Source organism: Mangifera indica, unplaced genomic scaffold (assembly GCF_011075055.1).
Source record: "Mangifera indica cultivar Alphonso unplaced genomic scaffold, CATAS_Mindica_2.1 Un_0014, whole genome shotgun sequence".
NCBI lineage: Eukaryota > Viridiplantae > Streptophyta > Magnoliopsida > Sapindales > Anacardiaceae > Mangifera > Mangifera indica.
The window spans coordinates 336,884-359,822 of NW_025401106.1; the positions used below are offsets into that span (position 1 = coordinate 336,884).

Consider the following 22,939-nt stretch of genomic DNA (forward strand, 5'->3'; position numbering starts at 1 on the left):
ATTTATTTTGGATGCTAGATTTTATCTTTAAGGGATGATTTTTAGTGTCATTTCATTATGAATATCACCCAGCAGGAAAGGCTAAATATCAATATCCTATTGTCTCCTTCACTATCCATGTGGAATGATCCATCATTCTTTTAACCTCAGACCTCCCTTAAATATTTAATGCTGGATTCGCAGGAGAGGAGACTACATTATGTATGTCTTAATCGCAGTCACATTTTAGAGTACTCTAACGTGTTTTCACTTATCCTTTAAATATAAATAGACACGTTTACAAAACTAATGCTCCATCATGTTTCATTTGTTTAGATAAAGTTTAATAATGATGTGTAATAATTGATTTTTCTTTTCTGTTAAATTGAAGTTTCCTCTGGCATATCCAACATATTAGTGAATTTGGTTCAGAGTTGCCTGTTCCTTCTTTATTTTTAGAATTTGTCTTGATACTGTGTATTTTCTTACAGAATATGTTGTTCTTTCTCCATGATAGGATAGCACGCCATGTTTTGAGTAGATCTATGAAGCATAAAGGTGAAAAGGACAATTATGGAGCATCTGGAGAAACTAGAAGAGATAGGCATGCTGCATTGGTGATACTGGTTAGCTCTCTTGCAAAAATTCTGTATTTCTTGATTGGTAGTCAAATCAACTTGTTGTAGAGGTTCTGGTAATTTGTTTTATTTTTTTAATCTTATATGGTCAGACTAATCTAGTACTGATTTCGGTCTCTGCATTTATACACTATGGTTTTACATCTATCAGAGTGTGCAAAAAGTGTATGAAGAACTCATGAATTCATGTATTTGTTCTCTCTTTCTTTTTTGGCTAATGAAAATTTATCATTTTGAGAAAGAAATATGCCTCTTAAATTCTGTCTCTGTTGAAAACTTCAACCAATTATGAGTATCTTGAGAGTCCCATAATAGCTACTGTAGTGGCCGCTCTAGTTCTTTCCTAATTTCTGCTCTGAAGTTTGGCTTGATTTCTTGTGTTGTTATGATGGAACAATTACTGACAGTGAAAAATGTAATAAATAAATAGAAGTAACTTGACGGTATATACTTTAGATCCAAAGAATATGTAAATTTAAATTTATGACATTATCAAATGTGTATTCCGGATAGTAGCAACTGGCAAACAATTTTCTGAAAGAGTGCTGATGGACCATGATTGTGTTTGCAGTTACAATCACTTCAAGCTCTTGGGCTTCTAGAGATCACAAAGCAAGAGATGCTGGAGACACAGGTTAGTGTGCAAGTTTTATGATATTTTAACTGCTGGCCAATAGAGTTGTCAAGACTGCAATGTGATAGTAAAGGCAATTTGTTTATATTATATCTAAGTACTAATGCATCATATCTGCTGAGGATGTGCACATGTAAAAGTTATTTGATGAAGTTTTTACTACATCAGGGATGTGTTGATACTTAGTGTTCTTTAAGTCTTGGATAAGGATAACAATCTTTACATGAAGATAATGTAATCCGTATCCAGTGGCCTTATAATCTTCATTTATGGATGCCTTTCTGTGTTGTAAAATATCCTTGTATTTTTATAGAAATTCCAGATATGCATTTCTTTGTAGGAGAGACAAGACATTTGAAAGCTACCATTTATAGTGGTATTGCTACTGGTGTTCCTCAACTTTTATCATTTAGGAACTTAACATCAACGAACCATTGTTTGGGGTTTAGTGATTAGCAAGCATATGTTAAGCGTATAAGCATATGAGGAGCAGAATTTGAATGATAAATAATACCAACAACTAATTGTATTCATGTTGGAACCAGGTTAGAGTCACTTATCTAGATTTAAATAATTTTTAAAAGCCTGAAAAAAGATAAGTCCGGAGCTGGTTGTTTGGAAGGAGTGCATTTAGATCTTGTGCTTGTTGACTGTGTCTATCATTAAATTGGAAAAAAAATTTGGCACTCTCATCATATATTTGGCCATATGATAATGCCAGTGATTTCCTATTTTTCAAATGAAATCCAATGAGGAGTTTGCTTGGTTTTTGGGGCTTAAAATTTTTGTATCTGGAGGGGTTTTTAGAGTCCTATCTTCTAAAAGTCTTTTCGAACATGACTTTTGCTTGGGGGGATATCTCATAGTAAACCTTATCTATATAATGTATTCTCACCAGATGGCTCTTGATTTTCAAATAGAAGTTATCCCCCCTAAAAATCCAAACTCTTTTTTTCCTGTTATTTGCCATCATTTTCTTATAGTAAACAAACTGAAAATAAATCCACATCTCCAAGAGTTGTACCACTTTGCATTCAAGAACTTTGGAGCTTTACCCCTACGAACCACATGGTCTCCCAACATCCATTGCCTTCATTGAGAAGTGTTTTTTCCTTTTCTGGTAATACCTGGTTTGAATTCCGTTTGACATGTTTACTGATGCAGCCTACTGAGATGCGTAATCATCTGAGTTTTACCTAAGAAGTTGAAATTGTGTACTTTCTTTGTCATTAGGATTTGGAAGAAATGACCATCTATTTGACCAAGCTTATAATTGGACTTGGTTATCATTTAATTTATCTTATTCATTTTGTGATGGTTGCAAAATAGTGATTATGCTTGCTCTGTGACAGCTGGAGAAAAATTTGCCTGTTCATAAGGCTGAAAGTGCACTTTTTGAATGCATTGCCACTTACAAAGAGGTTAGTGTTTAAAGACCTCTCAAAATGTGTGTATTTTCTTGACAAGTCACTTCCATCTAGATCTCTTTTATATTTATCATATAATCTGAATGAGTTTTTACATTTCAGTGTGTTTGGTGCATATTAATGGTGTTATTGTGAACCTGTTTGCAAAAGATATTTACTGATTTAAGAATAGAGAAATCCAACAGGGTAGTTAAATTTTTGTTAGAGTATAGATACTATTGTTGAACCTCTTTAAATAAATGATAATAAGTTTTGTGTGTGACTCTGATTATATTTGTTGTCGATATGTTGTGTCCTCATGTGAACATACTGGAATTTAACCTATAAAAATAAGCTTATAGGTTACTTAGTAACTTAATGACAACTTTAGGAGAGAATTTTTTTATGATATCATTCATTGAAAAAAAAATGACGAGATACAACATATATATACATAGCTGATTACAAACTAGGGAAGTAAAAAACTAGTCCACTACTCTAATATAGGAACAAGCAGATCTCTATAAATCAGGAATATATAAGCAACCAAATCTCCTATAAATCAGGAATATACAAACTACCAAATCTTCTAAAGATACTCTAATCACACAGCTATGCACAGTTCAACACTCCTCAAGCTGGTAAATAGATGTTTTCCATTCTAGCTTGCTAGCTATCATTAGAAATGTTGCAGTAGATAGTCCCTTTATTAGCACATTAGCTAATTGTCCTCCAGCAAACACAAACCAAGTGCAAATTAATCCATTATCTAACTTTTCTTTTATGAAGTGTCTATCAACCTCAACATGGTTGGTGCAATCATGTTGTATAGGATTATGTGCTATATTGGAAGCAAACTTGTTATCGCACAGTCTCATAGGTGTTTCCCACTTGATTCTCAAATCTTCGAAGATTATTTTCAGCTACAATAATTTAGAAATTCCAAGCACCATAGATCTAAACTCAGCTTCCGCACTTAATCTAACCACAACGTTTTGTTTTTTACTTCTCTAAGTTACCATATTCCCACCCAAGTATGTGCAATAAGTTGATGTGGATCTCCTATCTACCACAGGTCTAGCTAATTTGCATCCATATAAGCTTCAAGGGTTAACTTTTCTTCTTTTTTAAACAAAATACCCTTTCTTGAAGTTATCTTCAAATACTGTAGGATCCGATATACAACCTAGAGATGAATTTCCCTAGGATTATGCATAAATTGACTCACCACTCCAATGGCATCAACTATGTTAGGTCTAGGGTGGGAAAAGTAAATCAGCTTTTCGACAAGCCTTTAATAAGCACCCCTGTCTATTGTCGTACCTTCTAATGCTTTTCCAAGTCTATGATTTTGATTGGCTTGCACCCCAGTTTGCATGTCTCCCTTAACAAGTCCAACACATTCGAGAATGAGCAACTTCAATACCGAGAAAATACTTCAATCTTCCAAAATCTTTAATTTCAAATTCTTTCTCAAGACACTTTTTCAAGATCTATTTTTCTTTTAAATCATTTCTAGTCGCAATCATGTTGTCCATATACACAAACAATATTGTCATTTCCTTGAACTACCTTATTTAATAAATGAGGTATGATCACTTTGGCTTTGTTTATGTACCATAGCAAGCAAAACTTTGGTAAACCTTCCAAACCAGGCCCTGTGGTGATGTTTCAAATCATATAGTGCTTTCTTCAATTTACATACTGTCTTATTTCCCAACTGTAAGCCAAAACTAGGAGGAATCCTCATATGGATCTCTTCTTCAAGATCACCATATAAGAAGACATTTTTAACATCAAATTGTTGTAGACTCCAATCAAGATTGGCTACCAATGACAACAATACTTGAATTGTATTCATTTTTGCAATCGAAGCAAATGTCTCAAGGTAGTCAATCCTATTGGTCTATGTATAACCCTTTACCACTAATCTCACCTTGTACCTTTCAAGTAACCCATCAACCCTATATTTGACCATGAAGACCCATCTACAACCTATTAGAGTCTTCCCTTTCGACAATTCTACCAAATCCCATGTTGCATTCTTCTCAAGGGCATCCATTTCAACTCTCATAGCTTCCTTCCATTTCTCATGATCAAGTGTCTTAGATAATGATTTGGGTATAGACACGCCATTTAGATGTGTGAGCAAGGCTTATAGGAATAGACAATTTATTGTGGGACATGAATTGGTATAAGGAGTGTTTGGTGGTACATGTCCTAGTTCCTTTTTGAAGAGCTATAGGTATATCAAGGTCATTTTCATGGGATATGATAGTTTGTGGTGATTTAGGTTTACAAGTTGCAAGAGGAGAAGTGGGAGGGGTAATTGCCTCATTATCTGAACCTGGTTCAAATTCTTGAATGTGAATAGATTGAATGATAAGAGCTTTCTTCCTTGAGTAAACCTATAGTGGATGAGTAGAACTTTGAGCCTGTGTGCTTTTTTTTGTCATTACTCTTACATTAGAAGGTGTATGCGGTTTAGACTTATCATAAGGTGTTTGACAATGCATGTCCTAGTTCCTTTTTGAGGAGCTATAGGTATATCAAGGTCATTTTCATGGGGTGTGAGTTTGTGGTGATTTAGGTATAAAAGTTGCAAGAGGAAAGTGGGAAGAGTAATTACCTCATTACTTGAACTTGGTTCAGATTCTTGAATGTGAATAGATTGAATGATGGGAGCTTTCTTCCTTGGGTAAACCTGTAGTGGATGAGTAGAACTTTGAGCCTCTGTGTGTGTGTTTTTTTTTTTGTCATTACTTTTATATCAGAAGGTGTATGTGGTTCAAACTCATTTGGAATAGGAGTAGAAGATATTGGAGTAGATAATTTAGACTCATTTACAAGTTCAAAAGTAAGAGGAACAAATATAGACTCAAACGACGTGGAAAGATCAGGTAAAAAGAAATCCTTATCCTTATCTTTCACAAGTAATTTCTCCCCTTGAAGATAAGGATCATTGAAATAGTTTTCTTTCTCAAAAAATGTGACATCTGTAGAAATATAAAATTTTCTAGTGAGAGGATCATAACATTGTATCCTTTTTGGGTAGAAGATTACCCCATAAAAACACATTGAAGGGCTCTTGGATCTAATTTACTCCTATTTTGACAATTGATGTGGACAAAGGCAACACAACCAAAAGTTTTGGGAGCAAGATTATTTGAAGTGTTGAAATTTGGAAAAAATGTAGACAAGACACCTATGGGACTTTTAAAGGCAAGCACACATGATGGCAACTTTTTATTATGTGTAGCAGTTAAAACAACCTCTCTCTAATAACTTTTAGGAACATTTTTTTTTGTTTAAAGAAAGACTCTTGTGACTACTAACAAATGACCATTTTTCCTTTCTGTAATCCCATTTTGTTGGGGGTGTTAACACAAGATGATTAATAGATTATGCCCTTAGTTTAAAAAAAAGAGCTCAAAAATTGATTAAAGTAATTTCTTGCATTATTTGATCAAAACCTTTTTATTCTAATTCCAAATTGATTTTTGACCATGTAAAAGGATAAGAAAATTGAACTCAAATCTGATTTACCTTTGAGGAGATAAATCCATTTTACAAGAGTATAGTCATCAATAAAGGAAATAAACCAACAATTCCATAAATATTTGAAACAATTGAAGGAACCCATATGTCACGATGAATTAAAGAAAAAAGATTTTGTGTCTTGTATTGCTTATTTAAAAAGAAATATGTCTGTGTTTTGCTAATTCACAAATAGTATAATGAAAACAGTCAACACTTGTTTCTTTGAACAATAAAGGGAACATGATCTCAAGAACACTAAACAAAGGATGACCAAGATAGTAATGATAAAGCCGAATCTTGTCTTTATTTGACAAGGAAGACTTAGAAAATAATGATAAAGATAAACCTTTCTTGTTTTGCCCATTCGATTCCTCGAGATAATAAAGTCCATCTTTCTCCCTAGCATGTCCAATCCTTTTCCGCATGTATAGGTCATGAAATAAACAATGTGAGGGATAAAATACCACAGAGCAATTGAAATCTTTTGTAGCTCATTTATTGAGACAAGGTTTGTGAACAACTTAGGCACATTTAAAATACATTTTAGGGTGAAATACTTATTAACATGAACATCACCTTGACCAACTATAGTTGTGGAAGTTTCATTGGCAATAATGGTTTTTCGATTATTAGGACTTTGGAGTGCAGGAAATAAATTTCTTAGTGTTATAAGTCGTGTGGTCAGTAGCCTCTGAATCAATGATTCAAGAACAAGGTTAGATTTTATCTAAAACATTTATTGCATAAGATTGAGTCTTACCTAAGAATGCCAAAAAACAAGTTACTTGTAGTTCTGGATTTCTCCAATGTTCCCAAGAAGTTTCTCAACTTCCCTACTTCCTCCTTGTTCAATTCAACTTTGTTCTTGATAATTGTCTTCACCATCAGATTGTGTTTGAGACACATGAGCCTGTCCCTTTGATGTTCCACCCTCATGGACCAATTTCTATTCTTTTGTTGTTGTTGTGGCCTTCCATGAAGCTTTCAACACTTTTCTTTGGTATGCCGAGGCTTTTTGCAGTGTGTTCACCATAAAGAGTCCTTATTAGTGGCTTTGAATAGGTCTAATTAACTATTTTCTCCTCTAAGTTGTTAATCAAATGTCATCATCTTCAAGTTTGTGTTTTTTGTTACTAAAGCCGAGCTCTTAGTTTTTGGAGTTTCAATCATTACTCCATGCCGACCTTCTTCTGCCTTTATTAGAGCAATCGTCTCATTTAATGAAGGAAGTTCTCCTTTTTCCAATATTTGCACTCGAACAAGATCAAGTTTCATATTCAGCCCAACCAGAAAGTCGTAGATTCTATCATTCTCAACAAATCTTTTCAGGACAGATGCATCATCATTGCACTTAATTTGTATATTTTGATAGAAATCTATCTCCTGCCACAACCACTTCAAATAATTTGCATACTCCATGATAGTACAAGTACCTTGTTTTGCTCCTAACATCTTTGTTTTGATCTTATAAAATTTTGTGGCATCATTTGCCTTTAAATAAGTCTCACGAATGTAATCTCAGACTTCCTTGGCTATGTCAAGGAACATATAGGTGTCGCTAATCTCTAGAGCCATGTCGTTTCACAACTAGGACATCACCATTGAATCCTCTTTATCGTGTGCCTTGAATTTAGGGTCCTTTGGATCTGGTCTAGTCCCATTCAAATGACTCAATCCTTTCCTTTCACTAGTTAGACCATTTCAGATATTTCTTACCATTCAAGCAATGGATATTTGGCAAATCACCTGTAGAGTGATTGGGTATCTGTTATGTTGTATTTATTTCAGAGACACTCATGACTTTAGTAGTTTTCGACATATCCTCTACGAAGAGAATATAATATAAGGAATAAAAAAAAATTAATCGATTTCTATGACAATATAGGGCCAGCTTTAGGCTTTGATACCATGACAACTTTAGGAGAAAATTTTTTTATTATACTATTCCTTTAAAAAAATGACAAAAGTATACAACATATATGTATACAACTGATTACAAATTAGGAAGAGACTAGTCAACTACTCTAATATGTGAATAAGCAAATTCCTATAAATCAGGAATATATAGGCTACCAAATCTCCTATAAATCAGGAATTTAGAGGCTAAAAATCTCTTAAATATACTCTAATTATGTACACAGTTCAACAGTATTAACTGATTTAAGAAAAGAGAAATCCAAAAAGATACGTAAAATTTTGTGAAGAGTTTAGATATTATTGTTTAATCCTTACCTATTATAAACAACGTGGTATCAAAATTAAGAGGACCAAGTGTGTTGTAAAAATCCCCTTGGTCAACAAGATTTAAATAAATTATAATAAGTTTTGTGTGTGACTATGATTATATTTCTGGTTGTCGTAATGTTTTGTCCGCATGCGAGCATGTTGGAATTTTACCTATCAGAATAAGCTTTTAGGTTACATAGTAAGTTAACTAATATCAATTAGAATAGAGCTACACTGTGGTTGCTAATGTAAAAGAGACCTGTAACTTTTCCATAGTAATCTCAAAATTTGTTTGTTTGTATCTTCTGATTGCTGGCAAACTAGGTCAATTGTGAATGGTTTTTATTTTTATCAAATTGAGCGATCTTTCTTGTTTTGGTTTAGAGGTGTTTCCCAGATTTACAGGTTATTTTAAGCAGAAATCTAGAAAATGAATATTAACCTAGATTTGTGGTATTTACAGTTTGCAACAGAGAAGTCAATTAGTGCTTCTCCAGAAGTGAAGGCAGAGTATCTTTCATGTCTGAAACATCTTTCAAGTTTAATAGGCGATGCCAATACTGGGGGAAGACACAAATTAAGGGAACCTACTTTGCAAGAACTGAAAGATGAAATCAAGCGTTTAGAAGTTGAAGTATCTTCCAAGAGAAGATAAAAATGATAAACCTGTGGCCAACTCAGTAGCACCAGAAGTAACAGCCAGAAAAATGAACCAGTTCAGTTCCTCAGATATGTGCATGCAGAAAATATGAACGATCAGGTTCAGTTCGTTCTGTGACCTGTATCATACTTGAATAAGAGTGATAAATTGTCTTGGTAGCCTTGTCTTCTTTGCCGGACCTCTCTCCGGAATTTTCTTGGTAAGTTATGACACCACACGATGCCAGCTTTTGGTTATGTGGCCTTGAATGAATTCAGTTTTATGAGTATCCAGTGATTGAAGGAAAAGAAAAGAGAACGATAAGAATGAATTCAAGTTTACACATGATCAGCAATAAAATATCATATTACTATTTAACCCAACAAAGAGAAGAATGATAAAAACTGAAAGAATGATACTATACATACCTATTTTAGATATATAAATGAATACATATTTATATATGTCATCAAATGGTTGGGTATTTTATCTTTAATTTAAAATTAGTAATCACGTGATGACATATATAAATATGTATTAATGTATATCTAAAATGGGTATACATTGTTTTATTGAAACTAAAAAGACAGTTCGAATTTTCTACTTGGTAAAATAATATTTCTTAATTATCATTTTAAATGTTGTCATATATGGCTGGGAAATCTCATCCTCCCTCGTTTTTGTCTACCAACATTAACATTAGTGCGGGTAAATCAGACCTTTTAGTTGCCACTCTCTAATTTAAAAGCAAAATATTTATGAAGATAACATAAAATAAATCAAAATCTTAGAATTTCCAGCAAGAATTGCAACAAATTATAGTTATTAGTATTTTACGATGTATGATGTGTATTATATAATATTATATGATATAGATAAAAAATTTCATGTATCTTAAGAAGTATCAAATTAGTAAGACATAGTAAACGTATTTGAAATTTTCTAAATTTTTAAAAAGTGTTTATAATATTTTTTAAAATAATATGTTATGATACAATATATAATATAAAAAATTAGATTTTTTTTATATATGATATGTGATTCGATTATCTTGTGACAAATGTTTACCACTTAACTGCAAGATTTGTTAACATAAATAAATAAATATAAAGAAGCCTCATTGTTTATTAATTTTCGATGTTAATGCTATACCTTGCGTAGTTGGATGATTAACGGACAACCGCCCTCTTTAAAAACAAATGCGCCGTTTAATTTCTCCGTTATGTTTCCCTTCAAGCGTCATAACTGTTATATGTTTGTATAATATTTCTTCTTCACAAAACAAAGTCAAACATTCAGCAATAAACAATTTTAAGGTTTCTGTCCTCTTTCTCTCTGAATTTGCATGCTTCTGTTTTTTTTTCTCTGCTCATATTCAAAGTTCCTGTAATCGTTCATTGTTAATGGTGATATATATAAATATGTGATATTTGTAATGACATAAACAGAAATATACAGAGCTCTGAAATTTTGTGCCTCTAATTCATCAAAAACTAGTAACCAAGAAAATCACTTTTGACCACGCCTGTACTTTATTCTTCATCTTCTGCATGTCGCCTTTATGTATATATTTTATCATGCTCTGCGCAGAAAACAGAGCATACAAGAGAAATATCAGAGTTGAGATTTTTTTTTTTTGAGTCATTGAAAACAAATAAATTAACTAAAAATTAATGTTCCAATCTGTTCTTTTTTGGGTTTAATTATATATGTCACGATCCATTATACATTTTTCTGTTTTCCTTCTCCTTTTCCCTTGTCCTTATTCAGATTATTAGACTGCTTTACTTGCACTTCAAGTTTCACCATTGCCTTTTCATATAAAATGTCTTGTTGTTTGCCCTGTTCCCCTATCCCTGTAGAAGTAGAAGCCTGCAAGTATACAACTGATACAAAGAACAGAGGAAGATTTTTTTTTTTGGCATGTATTAATTACTGGAAACATAAGTTTACTGAATTTTATCACCGATTTACAGGTTTCATAATATTGGAATAATTAAAGAGAAATTCAGATGGGTTGTCCTCCTTATCTTCTGTTTCTGTTAATTTTATCATTTATTTCACCAAAAAGCCATTCATGGGGTTTGTTTTCTTCTAGCACTTCTGCAGAGAAAACTCAAGCCAATGATTTCCCTTCACAGGCAAAAGATAATTCCAATGGTTTTGTTGCTGAATTCTCTATAAAGGGTGTTGATAATGTGAAGGGAAAGCAGCTTGTTGAAGAAGCGAAAGGCAAATTAGTTGGCTCGAACACTTGTTGGAGAAATGCTTATAGACATATCTTCGCCGGCTGCTCGGAGATTATTGCCATTGAAAAGAAAAGGTCTAGATTTTCTTGGCATCTCAGTGATTGCTTTCAAAAGGACTCCGGGAGACCTCCATTTCCATATTGTGATCCAAATTCTGCCATGGTTAATTGCCTGAAGAAATTAGATGATGAGGAGCACAAGACTTATCTTGCATTCTTATTGGAAACTAATTCCATTTGCTACCAGTTACAGTTGAGTGCAATTCTTTTACTTGATTGAATTTAGAATTTTTTACTGCTTAGAAACAAAGATTGACAAGTTTTGTTCCTGTTTTTTGCCAGGGCTCATGCATTTCAGCATGAAACTGAGAGATTGGTGAATGACCTTAAACGTTCTGCAGAATATACAGAAAACAAGCTGGAAATCATAGAAGAGAAATCTGATACACTGTTGCAGAGTTCCGACAAGATATATGAGTCGTTGGATTCCATTGATAACCGAGTTCAAAGCGTAGCTCAAACGACAAAAGGTGTACAAGATTGTGTTGATGTTTTGTCAAGGCATTCGGAAGCTGTTTATCAGCAATCTACGAAAATTGCATCTTCTCAAGCGGAGCTACAAGAAGGACAAGTCAGAATGAAGGAAAAGTTTCATGAAGGGATGGCATTGCTTCATGATGCTTACAAAGTTTTGGGTGAAGAATTTGGAACCTTAAGAGACGAGGCTATTGGAATCGAGCAAGAGATCAGCAAAGTTGGAGATGCAATATTTTCCAGGATGGAAAATCTACAGAACAAAGCTGATGATATTGGGAGCATGGCGGGAGTTTGTTTAGATAAGCAACAACTACTTCTTCAGGGTCAATCCACAGAACTTGATGGCCTTCAATTTCTTACCAAATTTCAATCTGAAGCACTTGAAGAAAGCAGGTAAACTGGGGGGAAAAACACCTGATTTAGTATATAATCAACAAAGCAAATATCTTTAACTAAACATTTCTTGGTTGATGATTACAGGAAGAAACTGCAAGAATTAGCTGATTATGGGCATAAACAACAGGAAAAGCTTTTAAAAAGACAAGCACAGCTTCAGGAAGTTCATGATCACCTGGTTGAGAACTCAGAATCGCTATTGGCAGCTCAGGTTTGTGTTTCCTATAAGCCTTATGACTCTTAATCGGAGTTTCGGATTAGTATTGAAACTCCATTACCCTTTTGCAGGAATCTTTTGAATCAAAGCAAGCTAGCATGTTCATTGCTCTAGATAGGCTATCTGCTTTGCAGAAAACCATGTTGTTGGAGTCTCGAATAATCAAGTCTCTCTTCATCTACTCTATGACTATTTTTATCATCTACATGTTCACCAGTGCAAAGCAAACCTACACCATCAGGCACAGGTTATACATGGGTATGCACATTATTATCTGTTTTTTATTATTGTGTATCTGTTTAAGTTTTCAGTTGTAGAATTCATATTTGTTTTCAACAGGGCTGTGCGTTACATTCTTGATTGAAGTGGCAATAGTTCGATTCACAACAAATGAAATTGAGCAACAAACATGGATGATAAATTTAGTTAGATCGCTTTTTCTGATTCTGTCAGCATTGCAGCTTCTACATGCCATTTTTACCTACATGTATGAGCAATGAAGAATTCAGAAGGGTTTTGTATTAATAAATTTATTTGTTAATAGATTCTAGAACTGATAAAAGAATGGTTCGTTTGTTGCGCAGAGACTATGAATACTTGAATCATCAGATGCTACAAACCTTGCTTGAGAAAGTTAATGGCTTGCAAAGAAACAAAGAGCTGGCATGGGAGTCTGAGTCGGAGAGTGATGTAGATTGGCCTTCATGGATGCATAGAGAATTGCAAGAGGAAATAGATGATTTTGAAGATCCCAACCATTTGATTTCGGATGGAAAACAGTGATTAATCTTCTGTAGAAATGAGATTAGCTATTGTATTTAGACTTTTGTTTATCTCATTCATGTACTAGATCAATTTACTTGAAATGCAGAAGCAGTTCAATACTAATTCATAGAGTTTCTTACATATATATAAACTCATTTTGTCTGTAGAATACAAGATCAGGATTTGCAGGTGTTTTCAGGAAATGGACTTGTGTGGCTCATAAAACCTACAAGCTGCAATTAGGAGCTAGTTATTTTGGCTCATTAGTCTTTGAACATGAAGCAATCCCTGCTTGATTATATGAACTCTCCCAATTCTTTCCATCATAAACCTTAATCTCAACATGGGACAGGGTTCCTGGGTCTATGCACCTGTATGTAACTGCAATTCCATCTGGATTTGATCGTGGAATATAGAATGAAGTGATGCCACAGACCTTACAGAATATGTGCTTTGCTGTATGAGTGCCAAAAGTGTATGTCGTAAGAAACTCTTTGGAATCTCCCAAAAGCTCAAATCTTTGAGAAGGAACGATGAAGTGAACATTGGCTCTCATTGAGCAGTCAGAACAGTTGCACTTCCACGCTATAACACTACTTGGTGCTTGGACTCGCCATCTTACTCTTCCACAGTGGCATCCGCCATTATGCACAATTAAGTCTTCATCCATTCCAGTACAAATATTCAGCAGTGCAAGCTAACTGCAATAAGTTATATAACAAATGTTATTTCCATATGCATACGTTGCAGTCGCCAAATAAATGAAAAACACCATTTTGACATGCCAAGTAGCTAGGAGAACTCTTCAAGTCTCTGCCAGAGCCAAAACACGAAACTTTTGTTTGCAAATGCATAACCACAATTCTGTGTCAATTGCCTTACATAGACTATGGTGCTAAATGTAGAGAATCTTGGTATCATATTGATTTGCTGGGCTGTCAACTAAACTGTGGTGCTTGGACAGAAAATTTTCTTTTTAAACTCCCTAAATAACTTAAAACAAAATAAATAAATAAATTGATTTCTAAAAGACGTAGTAGCTCACTTTTAAAAAATGTGAGTGGAAAAAAATGGTAAAATATAGAGAGAAAAGAAGAGAAATTGGCAATCTAAAAACTGTATAGAGTACAGTGGCTTATATAATGTTTAGCAAATATAATGTTGGGCAGGTTTTAAAACATTTTTATTTAAAATTCAAACAAAAAAAATTAAGAAATTGTGCAAAAGAAAACATCCATTTATAGAGGGTTAAAGGAGTTAAAAACGAAGGAGACAGGGATATAAATATATTCTTTTGTTATTTTTGAAGCCAATATAGAACCTAATCACCATTGTTAATGCATCAACTTGCTTTCCCAACAAACATAAGTTCATATTTAGTCAGGATTTTGAAACCAATGATCCCCAAATATTTGCCCTGTTATTATAAGCTCAGGAAGTGTTTCTACTAGTAAGGGGTTTTAACTCAAAAACCTATCTAATGCCCTTTGACCCTTTATGTAAGCAATTTATTAATGTAAAATTGGCAAAACAACATAAAGTCCTCAGGCAAGATCACGCATACAAATTGAAATAATCTGTGTATCTCTGAAAAGACCTTTGTCTTCTTTTTCAGAGTTACTTCTAATACTTTGACTACCTGGGACCGAGTCAAGGCCCATCTCCAAATTGCACTAAATCCTCTCCACAAGTAATGGCTAAACTTAAACCTAACTGATATACTTTTCAGAAATAGAAGCTTACGCTCAGGGTTCGAAAGAGAAGCAGAAATCAAGCTACATCTATTCAGCCCCATCACAACTACATTCATAAGTGATGAGATAAGGTGCGCTTCACAATCTAAAAAAGAATTGAAACCCAGATCTTGGATTGAAAAGACAAGTTGAATAGATACCGCAGAGGAAGAAATTAGTAATAAAGATTAGAGTTTTACCTCAGAACTAAGCAAATTGAGGCCCCGAACGAAATAGCAGAAGAGCCGGCTTTCCTTTCAATTTTTCGAGTCTCCACTAGAGTCCAAACATGAAACACTTGTCAGTAAATGCATATCTGCAATGCTATTTGTCAAGTACCCTACATTTACATAGACTATGATGCTGAATGTTGTATATTCTTTGCCGGTCATTGATTATACACAGGATAGTGGATATTTTTTATCCTAATTTAGGTTCGGTTATATATTTATATTATATTTCTTATATTTTAAATATTTTTATTATTTTATATGTTAAAATACTTAAATCAGCCTTATTTTCAATTTTAAAAAATTAGATAACACAATATTATTCTCTTTATATATTATAGAGAGAAAACATGCGTAAATATATGATATCAATATTTGAATTAAGGGTTATATATATAGTAGATAAAATCAAGTAAATTTAAAATTTTTTAAATTAAATTACATTTGAATTTAAACTTTTAAAGTTTAAATTCAATTAAAAAAAATTTAAACTCACTTAATTTTATCTCCCTAAATTTTGGTTGACATTAATCTAATATTGAAGTAGAACATGTAAAAAATAATCTGATAATTGAAGCCTCTCTCATCCTTGAAGAGCATGTAGCATGAGGCCTTAGCGTGAAGAATCTTGGCGATATATATAATACATATAAAATATATATGAACATTGCAAAGAACATATTCTTATTTTTCTACAAAACACAGAAGAAGGAATATACGAATATTTGCTTGCTTTCACGTTTTCATTCACGTGAATGTATGTAGAATACATACATATTCTACATGTTTTTGCAAATATATTCTGCAAAAATATATTTGTTTGCTTTTCTGTGAAGAGGTCCCCATATACTATAGTATAAGAGTATTATATATATAGCATAAGAGATCATCATCAACTTGCTTTCTTGTGAATGAACAAGAAGAATCCAATAGATTTTACGACATTAGAGTAAAAAAATTCAGAGGTCATTAGAGCAATACCTTAAGTGATGACCAATAGACAACTTCATTGATCATCAATTAATAATGAAACTTCTTAGATTGACAACAGTGACGCAATGATAGGACGACAAATAAGGTATTCTATTGTTTTTTAAGAAATGAAAGTGTGAGATTTGATTAACGTTGTGGGAAGGGTGGGAAGAACAGGTCAACATTGACCCTAACCCTTAGCTTCTGAAAACTACTTTGGGTTGGCATCAACCCTTGCCTTTTGCATTTCACTTGTTAACCCTCTTGTATAATTATTAAAGTTTATTCTACAATGTTAATGATACCTAAGGCTGAAATTGAAAATATGACAATTCACACTTTTTTGGCTTTAGTTATAAAACTTGGGTTATAATTAATTGACATTTACATAGGTTAATTCCATCCATCCTTGAGAGATTGAAATTATCAAGCAATATGGTGATTATTTAAAAAAAATTAGAAACACCCATATGTCATTAGGAAGATAAATGAAGTAAAAAAAGGAAAAAAAAAAAATCTAACATCAAATTTAATATTTTTCACGTACAGTTTATAACAATAAAAAATTTATTTTAAAATATAACTTTAAGACCGTTATTAATTTTGAAAAATAAAAAAGTCCATTGAATTGACAACTACAGGTTTGGAAAAAATGAACTATAATCTGACTTAATTTTTTAGGTAAGAAAACTTAGTCAGATATTATTGATGAATAAAATAATAATTAATAATATTATACTATGCATGCATATGCACAAGAAGCACGATATATAGGGCATGCTTACCATAAACAAAGGAAATAAGTAATTATGGTAAAAAAAATTACTAGACCTAATTAGAAATGTATACATTATAATATTACTCTTAATTACCTTCAATAATTGAAATTATGATGGGCTTTCCTTCTGGATTATGACCAAGGAATTTTCATATGTTGTTTAAAAAAGAATAATATTATGTGCATATATTTTTAGTATATAATTTAGTTATATAGATAATGTGTCATCATGTGATTTAGTATTATTTTATATTTAATTTAAAATTATCAAATTATATAATGATACATCATTTATGTATCTAAATTATATTTTAAAAGTGTGTTCATATAATTTTATTGATTTAAAAAAAATTTCAATCCTTTCATTTTCTTGAATCAATTGCTTACAATGACAAGCACACACAATGAGAAAATTATAGAGTTGTATGGCGAAAATTCTCTTGAATTTTCTAAAAGATTTTCTTTTCTAAATAAGTCCAAATGAATTTGAACTCTAGCATCAATGACCAATAGATCCAAGCTTAAATAAATAATTTCTTTATTATATTTGGTAGTAGTTGCAAAAATGTATGAAAATTAAACAGGTATCGTTTAAAAAATAAATGAAAAAAGGGATTTCATTGATAATTTTTGGCAAAAAATTAAAAAAATGCAAATTGATAAATAAGAAAGGAAAGGATAAAATTAGTGTCATAGTCGATGTCAATCAGATTAATGATAATCCAGTTTATTTGATTAATCTTTTATTAATATAATAAATAAATTAATATATTTTTTAGGTATTTGTAATCAACTACTAGAAAGAGGCATACAAATTCCATAAGGTATATGGATACCAAGTGCACATGTCGTTTTGAAAAAAGATGGACACTGTGACTATAATTATGAATAAAATAATACTTACTTAAAGAGTTATATTTCGAACAACTTGTTTTGGGTGTTTATTGGATTTGGTGAAGCCAAGGTTTAGTGTCATTTTGATACATGCGATGTTACTTCGTATGATTAACCGCAGGGATCCAATGAGAGAAATGTGGTTTAGATTAAACAGTTTTGAGTTTCGATTCAACCCTGTTGAATTTGCGCTAATTACTAGTTTGATATTTCGGGAGGACACAGAGGTGTCTAACTACGTTGATTGTACGAAGACACCTCAATTGAGGGAGGAATACTTCTTGGGTATTAATAGGTTGTTATCCCATGAGGAGATTGAGTAAGCAGTTGGCGATCAAATTTGGGGAGACAATGACGAGGACGTTGTGAAGTTTGCAGTATTGTTTTTAGCATTTACAAGACTATTAAGGGTATACAATAGAACAAAAATACCTTATTGTTTTTTTACATTTAGCTGATAATCTAGATATATTTAGTTAGTAGCTATAATATTTTGGGATACCTAATTGCTTTCTAGATAAGTATCTCATAATCCATAAAGTTAACATTCATACTGACGATTATAAATACTAATAATAAATGTTGTACATTGTGTAATATTAGATTTACAAGACAATTCAAAATTCATTATTTTATGTCTGTCTAGAAGTAGATGATCAGGTCCCCAGTATGTTGCTCATTGATAGATTTATTTTTTATCGTTTCATCTTTCATTTTATTAATTCATATAAAATTATTTAATGTTTCAGAAGGAGATTACAATTGTATTGCCTCTGACTAAGATTGAGCACAACTTTGAGTGGTACATACGGGTTCTAGAGTTTATGGGAGAACAAACACTATACGCATTATTAAATGAGGAGTCTACATATTTGAATGATGATGATGATACCCTATTGATCTAATTCGTTCTACATCTCCCACAATCTTACAATGAGTTCAAACGTTTGGGTACAAATATGGAGTGGCCCTTCATTTTTCCTAAATCAAATTAATGGTGTCTTATGTGTACAACCCGATGAATGCTTTCGGCCATAGAACAGTGTCAATAAGGTGATTTACAAACGTAAGTTGTTTAGGGTTTACGGTTATCGATAACTATACTTATTTCTTTTCATTGGTTGGCAAGTACTCATTCTTATCAACTTCGACAACCAATACTAAGTGTGCGGCGTATTGGATATTAATGACTGGAAGTTGTATATATAGGACTTCACCCAAAATACCATTAGCTTTGAGAGAATAAAGAAGTTGATGACGTTGTATAGGACATTGATACATCTAAAGAAGGCAAGCAATTTGTATACAATAATGGGAATCCAACCACTAGAGACTCTACCAATGCTACAATATAAGTTTGTTCATAACATGCCAAAACAAGATGTAGCAAGAAGAGACTGACATTTTTATGTTTATGTTTATAGAATACCCTACCCGAGATTGTCTATTTAACTTAAAATCCAAACATTCTAGGAAGATAAGAAGGCTCATGACCACGACCAAATTCCAAATGAGGGCCCTTAGTAAGTATTTAGGGTTTGTTTTTTTTCTCGAGCTTTACTTAAATGACCATATTTATTAAATTCAATTGGGATTATTAAAATGCAGGTTTTGAGAATTTCACTTAAGGTGTGGGTGGGCATGCAAATAGATTGGATTTCATTTGATTATTGTTTTGGTGATGTATTTGCATTTTCTATCATAACTTCTTTTTACAGATGATAATGCAGTTCTATTCATTCCTTAATGCTTATCATGAAATGAAATGAATTAAGAAAATATGTTAATACAAAATACATGGTGTGTGATACAGTGAAATCCAATATATATATAAAACGAACGATAATAAATAAATGTCACGTTAATTCTTTTCTGCCATTTTAAGCCATTGTCATCATGTACATGTAAGAGCCTGAAAAATAATCCATCACCAAATTAATATATTAAAATTTGGACGAAACCCAAAAGATAAATTAAACGTGCAATATATACACATTTAAAATTATAGTATCAATCAACAAAGAAAATTAACCATAATAATATATTCGACTAGATGGGTTACAGTGTGGTTATGAAGACCTCATCCTTGTCGCTACATGATTCGTTGGACAAGCCAACCATTGGCACTAGAGTTAGACTTAGACAATTCAAGTGATTATAACTAGGTTGATGACATTGGCTACAAGTTTGTGGTTGGACTTCCCCTCTTTGTGAAGGTCTTCTTGTATGGCTAAAAGGATGACCGAACCATTGTTGTTCCTTTACTAGAGGATAAATCATAGGCATATTTGATGGTGCCCAAATTGATTGATCCCTCAATGAATTATCATCTTCTCTATACAACCCTCATAAAAATTTCATTGAGTAATATGTACTAACCTATCCTACACAATCTGAGAGGTTATTGTAAAAGTGGATTCTTATTGAGTCAAACACGAATATCCCTTGACATGAGTTCAGCTCGAATAGAAAATGGTTTGGCTCGAGTTCGTCAAGCCAAAATTAAGTTTAGCTTGAGTTTAATTCAGATGAAAAATGGTTTAGTTTGGCTTGATTTTGTAATTCAAATCAATAGTTCAAATTTGTAGCCTGGTTTGACTCAAATTATTGGTTTGAATTGATGGTTCGAGTTCTTGGCTTGGATTTGTGACTTAAGTTCATGGTTCATTGACAAAACGGCTTCGTTTCACCCAAATAATATTCAAAATTTTTTATTCAAATTGAACCAAGTCAGGAATTTGAACTATTGAATTCGAGCGGATTCGAGCCTTGAATTTGAGCTAAACTTCAAATTAAAAAATGAGCTAAATCTTTTGACTCAAGTTCGATTTGAATTTAAATCAAACGAATTTAAGTCAAACTAAATCTAGTCAAGTTAACTTTCGAGACTGAGTAGGCTCAGATCATATGTAGGCCTACATTCTTTGGTGGTTCCTAAGTTGATTGATCTCTTAGTAGATTAACATCTTCTCTTTATACCCCTCGTAAAAATTTCGGTGAGTAATATGCACTAACCTATCCTACACAGTCTGAGAGATATTGTACCTTGTAACGGTCGTGGCGTGTGCACATGGAATCTGGGAAAGTTAAAATTTCTCACAATCACATGTTCGATAGAGAATATTCACGATGATCACCTACTGCCATAAATCATGGACTTTGTACTGTTACGTGTTAATTGGTTTAACCACCATATTGGTATATTTGAGCATATGTCCAACAAGCTTGACCTCAGTGCATGGTGTTAATAGGTGAGATATCTGACTCGTTAAAACAACTAATAAAACCCAGTGGAAAAAAAACCATCAAACTAATTTTAGTCATACATACCCATGTTTGGTTTGTTTGAACTATGTATACATGTTACCTTTATATGATAATTACAAAACTCATAATAGGTATGAGGCAATATATTAGCCATCGACGTAATTATTGAATGATGACAATTAGAAATAATAGCTAAATCTAGCAAATCACCAATGCACACATATAGATATGTTAAAAAATGGGTCTATGTATCGATTCCCTCTTTGTGCCCAATATGGAAGACGAGTGGATAAATTTAATTACTGGTGTCCTTCATAACAACAATGAAAAAAGGCCCAAGATACTCTTCCTTTAAACATGAAGCATCACTGTATATCACCAGGTAATATAATTGTTAGAACCCTTTTGTTGAATAACCCATATATATGAAGAAAAAGTTGAACTTATTTTCTGCGTTGATATTAATACATGTCACAGTTCTTGGATTCTTGAGCTCTAAATTATGACAATACTCTCGTAAAAGCATGAAAGACACTTCGGGAGATCCTTATAATGCATTTAGTGCACATATTTTGGCACACCACCCTTGCACATAGGAAACGTCTATTCTGTACTTGTCTGTCATGTTTGACATAATTTTCTTCAGTTAATAAAAACTATCAACCATAAACATTGATTTAAGAATGTTCCCCAATGACTTGACACCAGCTTGTCTATGTTGTGACAAATTTTGATCCTGTGGACAAGCATGTGTCTCATCCATATGTTATAACACCTAATAGTCACCATCTTCCTCTCTTATTGCTTATACCTACCTTTTACATTGTGGATATATGCACTTAATCTCATATAGTATACTAGCAGAGTGATTGACTTTCCATTGAATTCTTGTCTCTAATGCATATGTTTGAAATAATGCTTTCAATTCTGCTTTCGAATTATAAAAACCTATCACTTGCAAATGTTTGTCTCTTTGTATCGTCCGATTACTAATACCTGCATTCTCAACATCAACGGCAGACTCAGAAACCTATTGAAATGGATTTGTATTATAAATGTAACTTAGAAATGCTTCAATATTTATAAAGTTATGACGCTTCGTGCTACATTCGCCCTCTTATTACAATTATTACTTTGATTTCGACTAACGTATTGGCTCGAAACACCGTACATATTCTCATCAAACCCTGAAAATTCATCATCATAGTCATCATCCTTATTACTCTCAACTTCATAATCCTTATCTACGTTCTTGTTATTATCATCATCACCATAATTCCCACCAAACTCTTAGAAATTTTGTGGTTGTGCTCATTCATCTATCGGATGATCCTCCATTTCTTTCTCATTAATATCTTTGGCTTGTTGATTGTCTTTTCCTTTAATTGGATTGTCGATAAAATAGGGTTTGGTTGATCCTCGTAAACTTCTTGCTTCAACCATTACATACTCTAGATCATCATCGTTTACGATCTCCATTAGATCCATATCACCTAGATAAATACATGCATATTTGACTGAGTTTGATCGAGTCTTAAACAATAGCTTATTCTCGCTATGAATCCTTCAAAATCAATACTTGTGTCAATACACATCCTCTCTCATTCCCACCAACCTATCTCATCACATTATCATTATATAAAATCCACTGTCTTCCATAGCGAATTTTAAATGTAACTTTTTTCATTTTGGCTTAAAATAAACCTAAAACTTAAAAACCTAGTGTTGAAACATGAAACCCTAGGCTTTAAAGCCAAGATGTAGCTTTTTTGTGAGACCAGAGGGGTTGGCGTCTTCCTCTGTTTTTATCCAAACTTGGATCTTCGTCAACTCATTCCC

General features: G+C 32.7%; 3 protein-coding genes across 7 annotated transcripts in view; 2 read left to right on the forward strand and 1 right to left on the reverse strand.

The window, feature by feature from the left end:
- The window catches only part of LOC123205750 (nephrocystin-3-like), a 33,018-nt gene extending 23,666 nt beyond the window's left edge, over positions 1 to 9,352 (forward strand). For 4 of the 5 annotated variants that reach the window (XM_044622775.1, XM_044622773.1, XM_044622776.1 and 1 more), the window contains 4 exons: positions 497 to 605; positions 1,189 to 1,251; positions 2,604 to 2,672; positions 8,887 to 9,352. In XM_044622775.1, the coding sequence (XP_044478710.1) occupies positions 497 to 605; positions 1,189 to 1,251; positions 2,604 to 2,672; positions 8,887 to 9,078 (433 nt within the window). In that variant the 3' untranslated portion in view covers positions 9,079 to 9,352. Of the gene's footprint in view, positions 1 to 470; positions 606 to 1,188; positions 1,252 to 2,603; positions 2,673 to 8,886 lie in introns of all 5 variants that reach the window. The other variant, XM_044622777.1, reaches the window with a different exon arrangement.
- A 1,723-nt stretch (positions 9,353 to 11,075) lies between these two features.
- On the forward strand, positions 11,076 to 13,244 carry LOC123205746 (protein GAMETE EXPRESSED 1-like). The gene is made up of 6 exons (XM_044622770.1): positions 11,076 to 11,563; positions 11,654 to 12,241; positions 12,329 to 12,455; positions 12,533 to 12,719; positions 12,801 to 12,948; positions 13,046 to 13,244. The coding sequence occupies exons 1-6, from the start codon at positions 11,076 to 11,078 to the stop codon at positions 13,242 to 13,244; spliced, it is 1,737 nt and encodes a 578-aa protein (XP_044478705.1).
- A 72-nt stretch (positions 13,245 to 13,316) lies between these two features.
- On the reverse strand, positions 13,317 to 13,927 carry LOC123205751 (centromere protein V-like). The gene has a single exon (XM_044622779.1). It carries the CDS (start codon positions 13,894 to 13,896, stop codon positions 13,477 to 13,479), a length of 420 nt encoding a protein of 139 aa, XP_044478714.1. The 5' UTR covers positions 13,897 to 13,927; the 3' UTR covers positions 13,317 to 13,476.
- Positions 13,928 to 22,939: the final 9,012 nt, after the last annotated feature.

Bases quoted from the DNA above. Each gene is read 5' to 3' on its own strand.
- LOC123205746 (XM_044622770.1), top strand. From the start codon at position 11,076: ATGGGTTGTCCTCCTTATCTTCTGTTTCTGTTAATTTTATCATTTATT. The intron at 12,720-12,800 runs GTATGCACATTA...TGTTTTCAACAG, and splicing joins CAGGCACAGGTTATACATGG to GGCTGTGCGTTACATTCTTG. The intron at 12,949-13,045 runs GTATGAGCAATG...TTTGTTGCGCAG, and splicing joins CATGCCATTTTTACCTACAT to AGACTATGAATACTTGAATC.
- LOC123205751 (XM_044622779.1), bottom strand. From the start codon at position 13,896: ATGGATGAAGACTTAATTGTGCATAATGGCGGATGCCACTGTGGAAGA.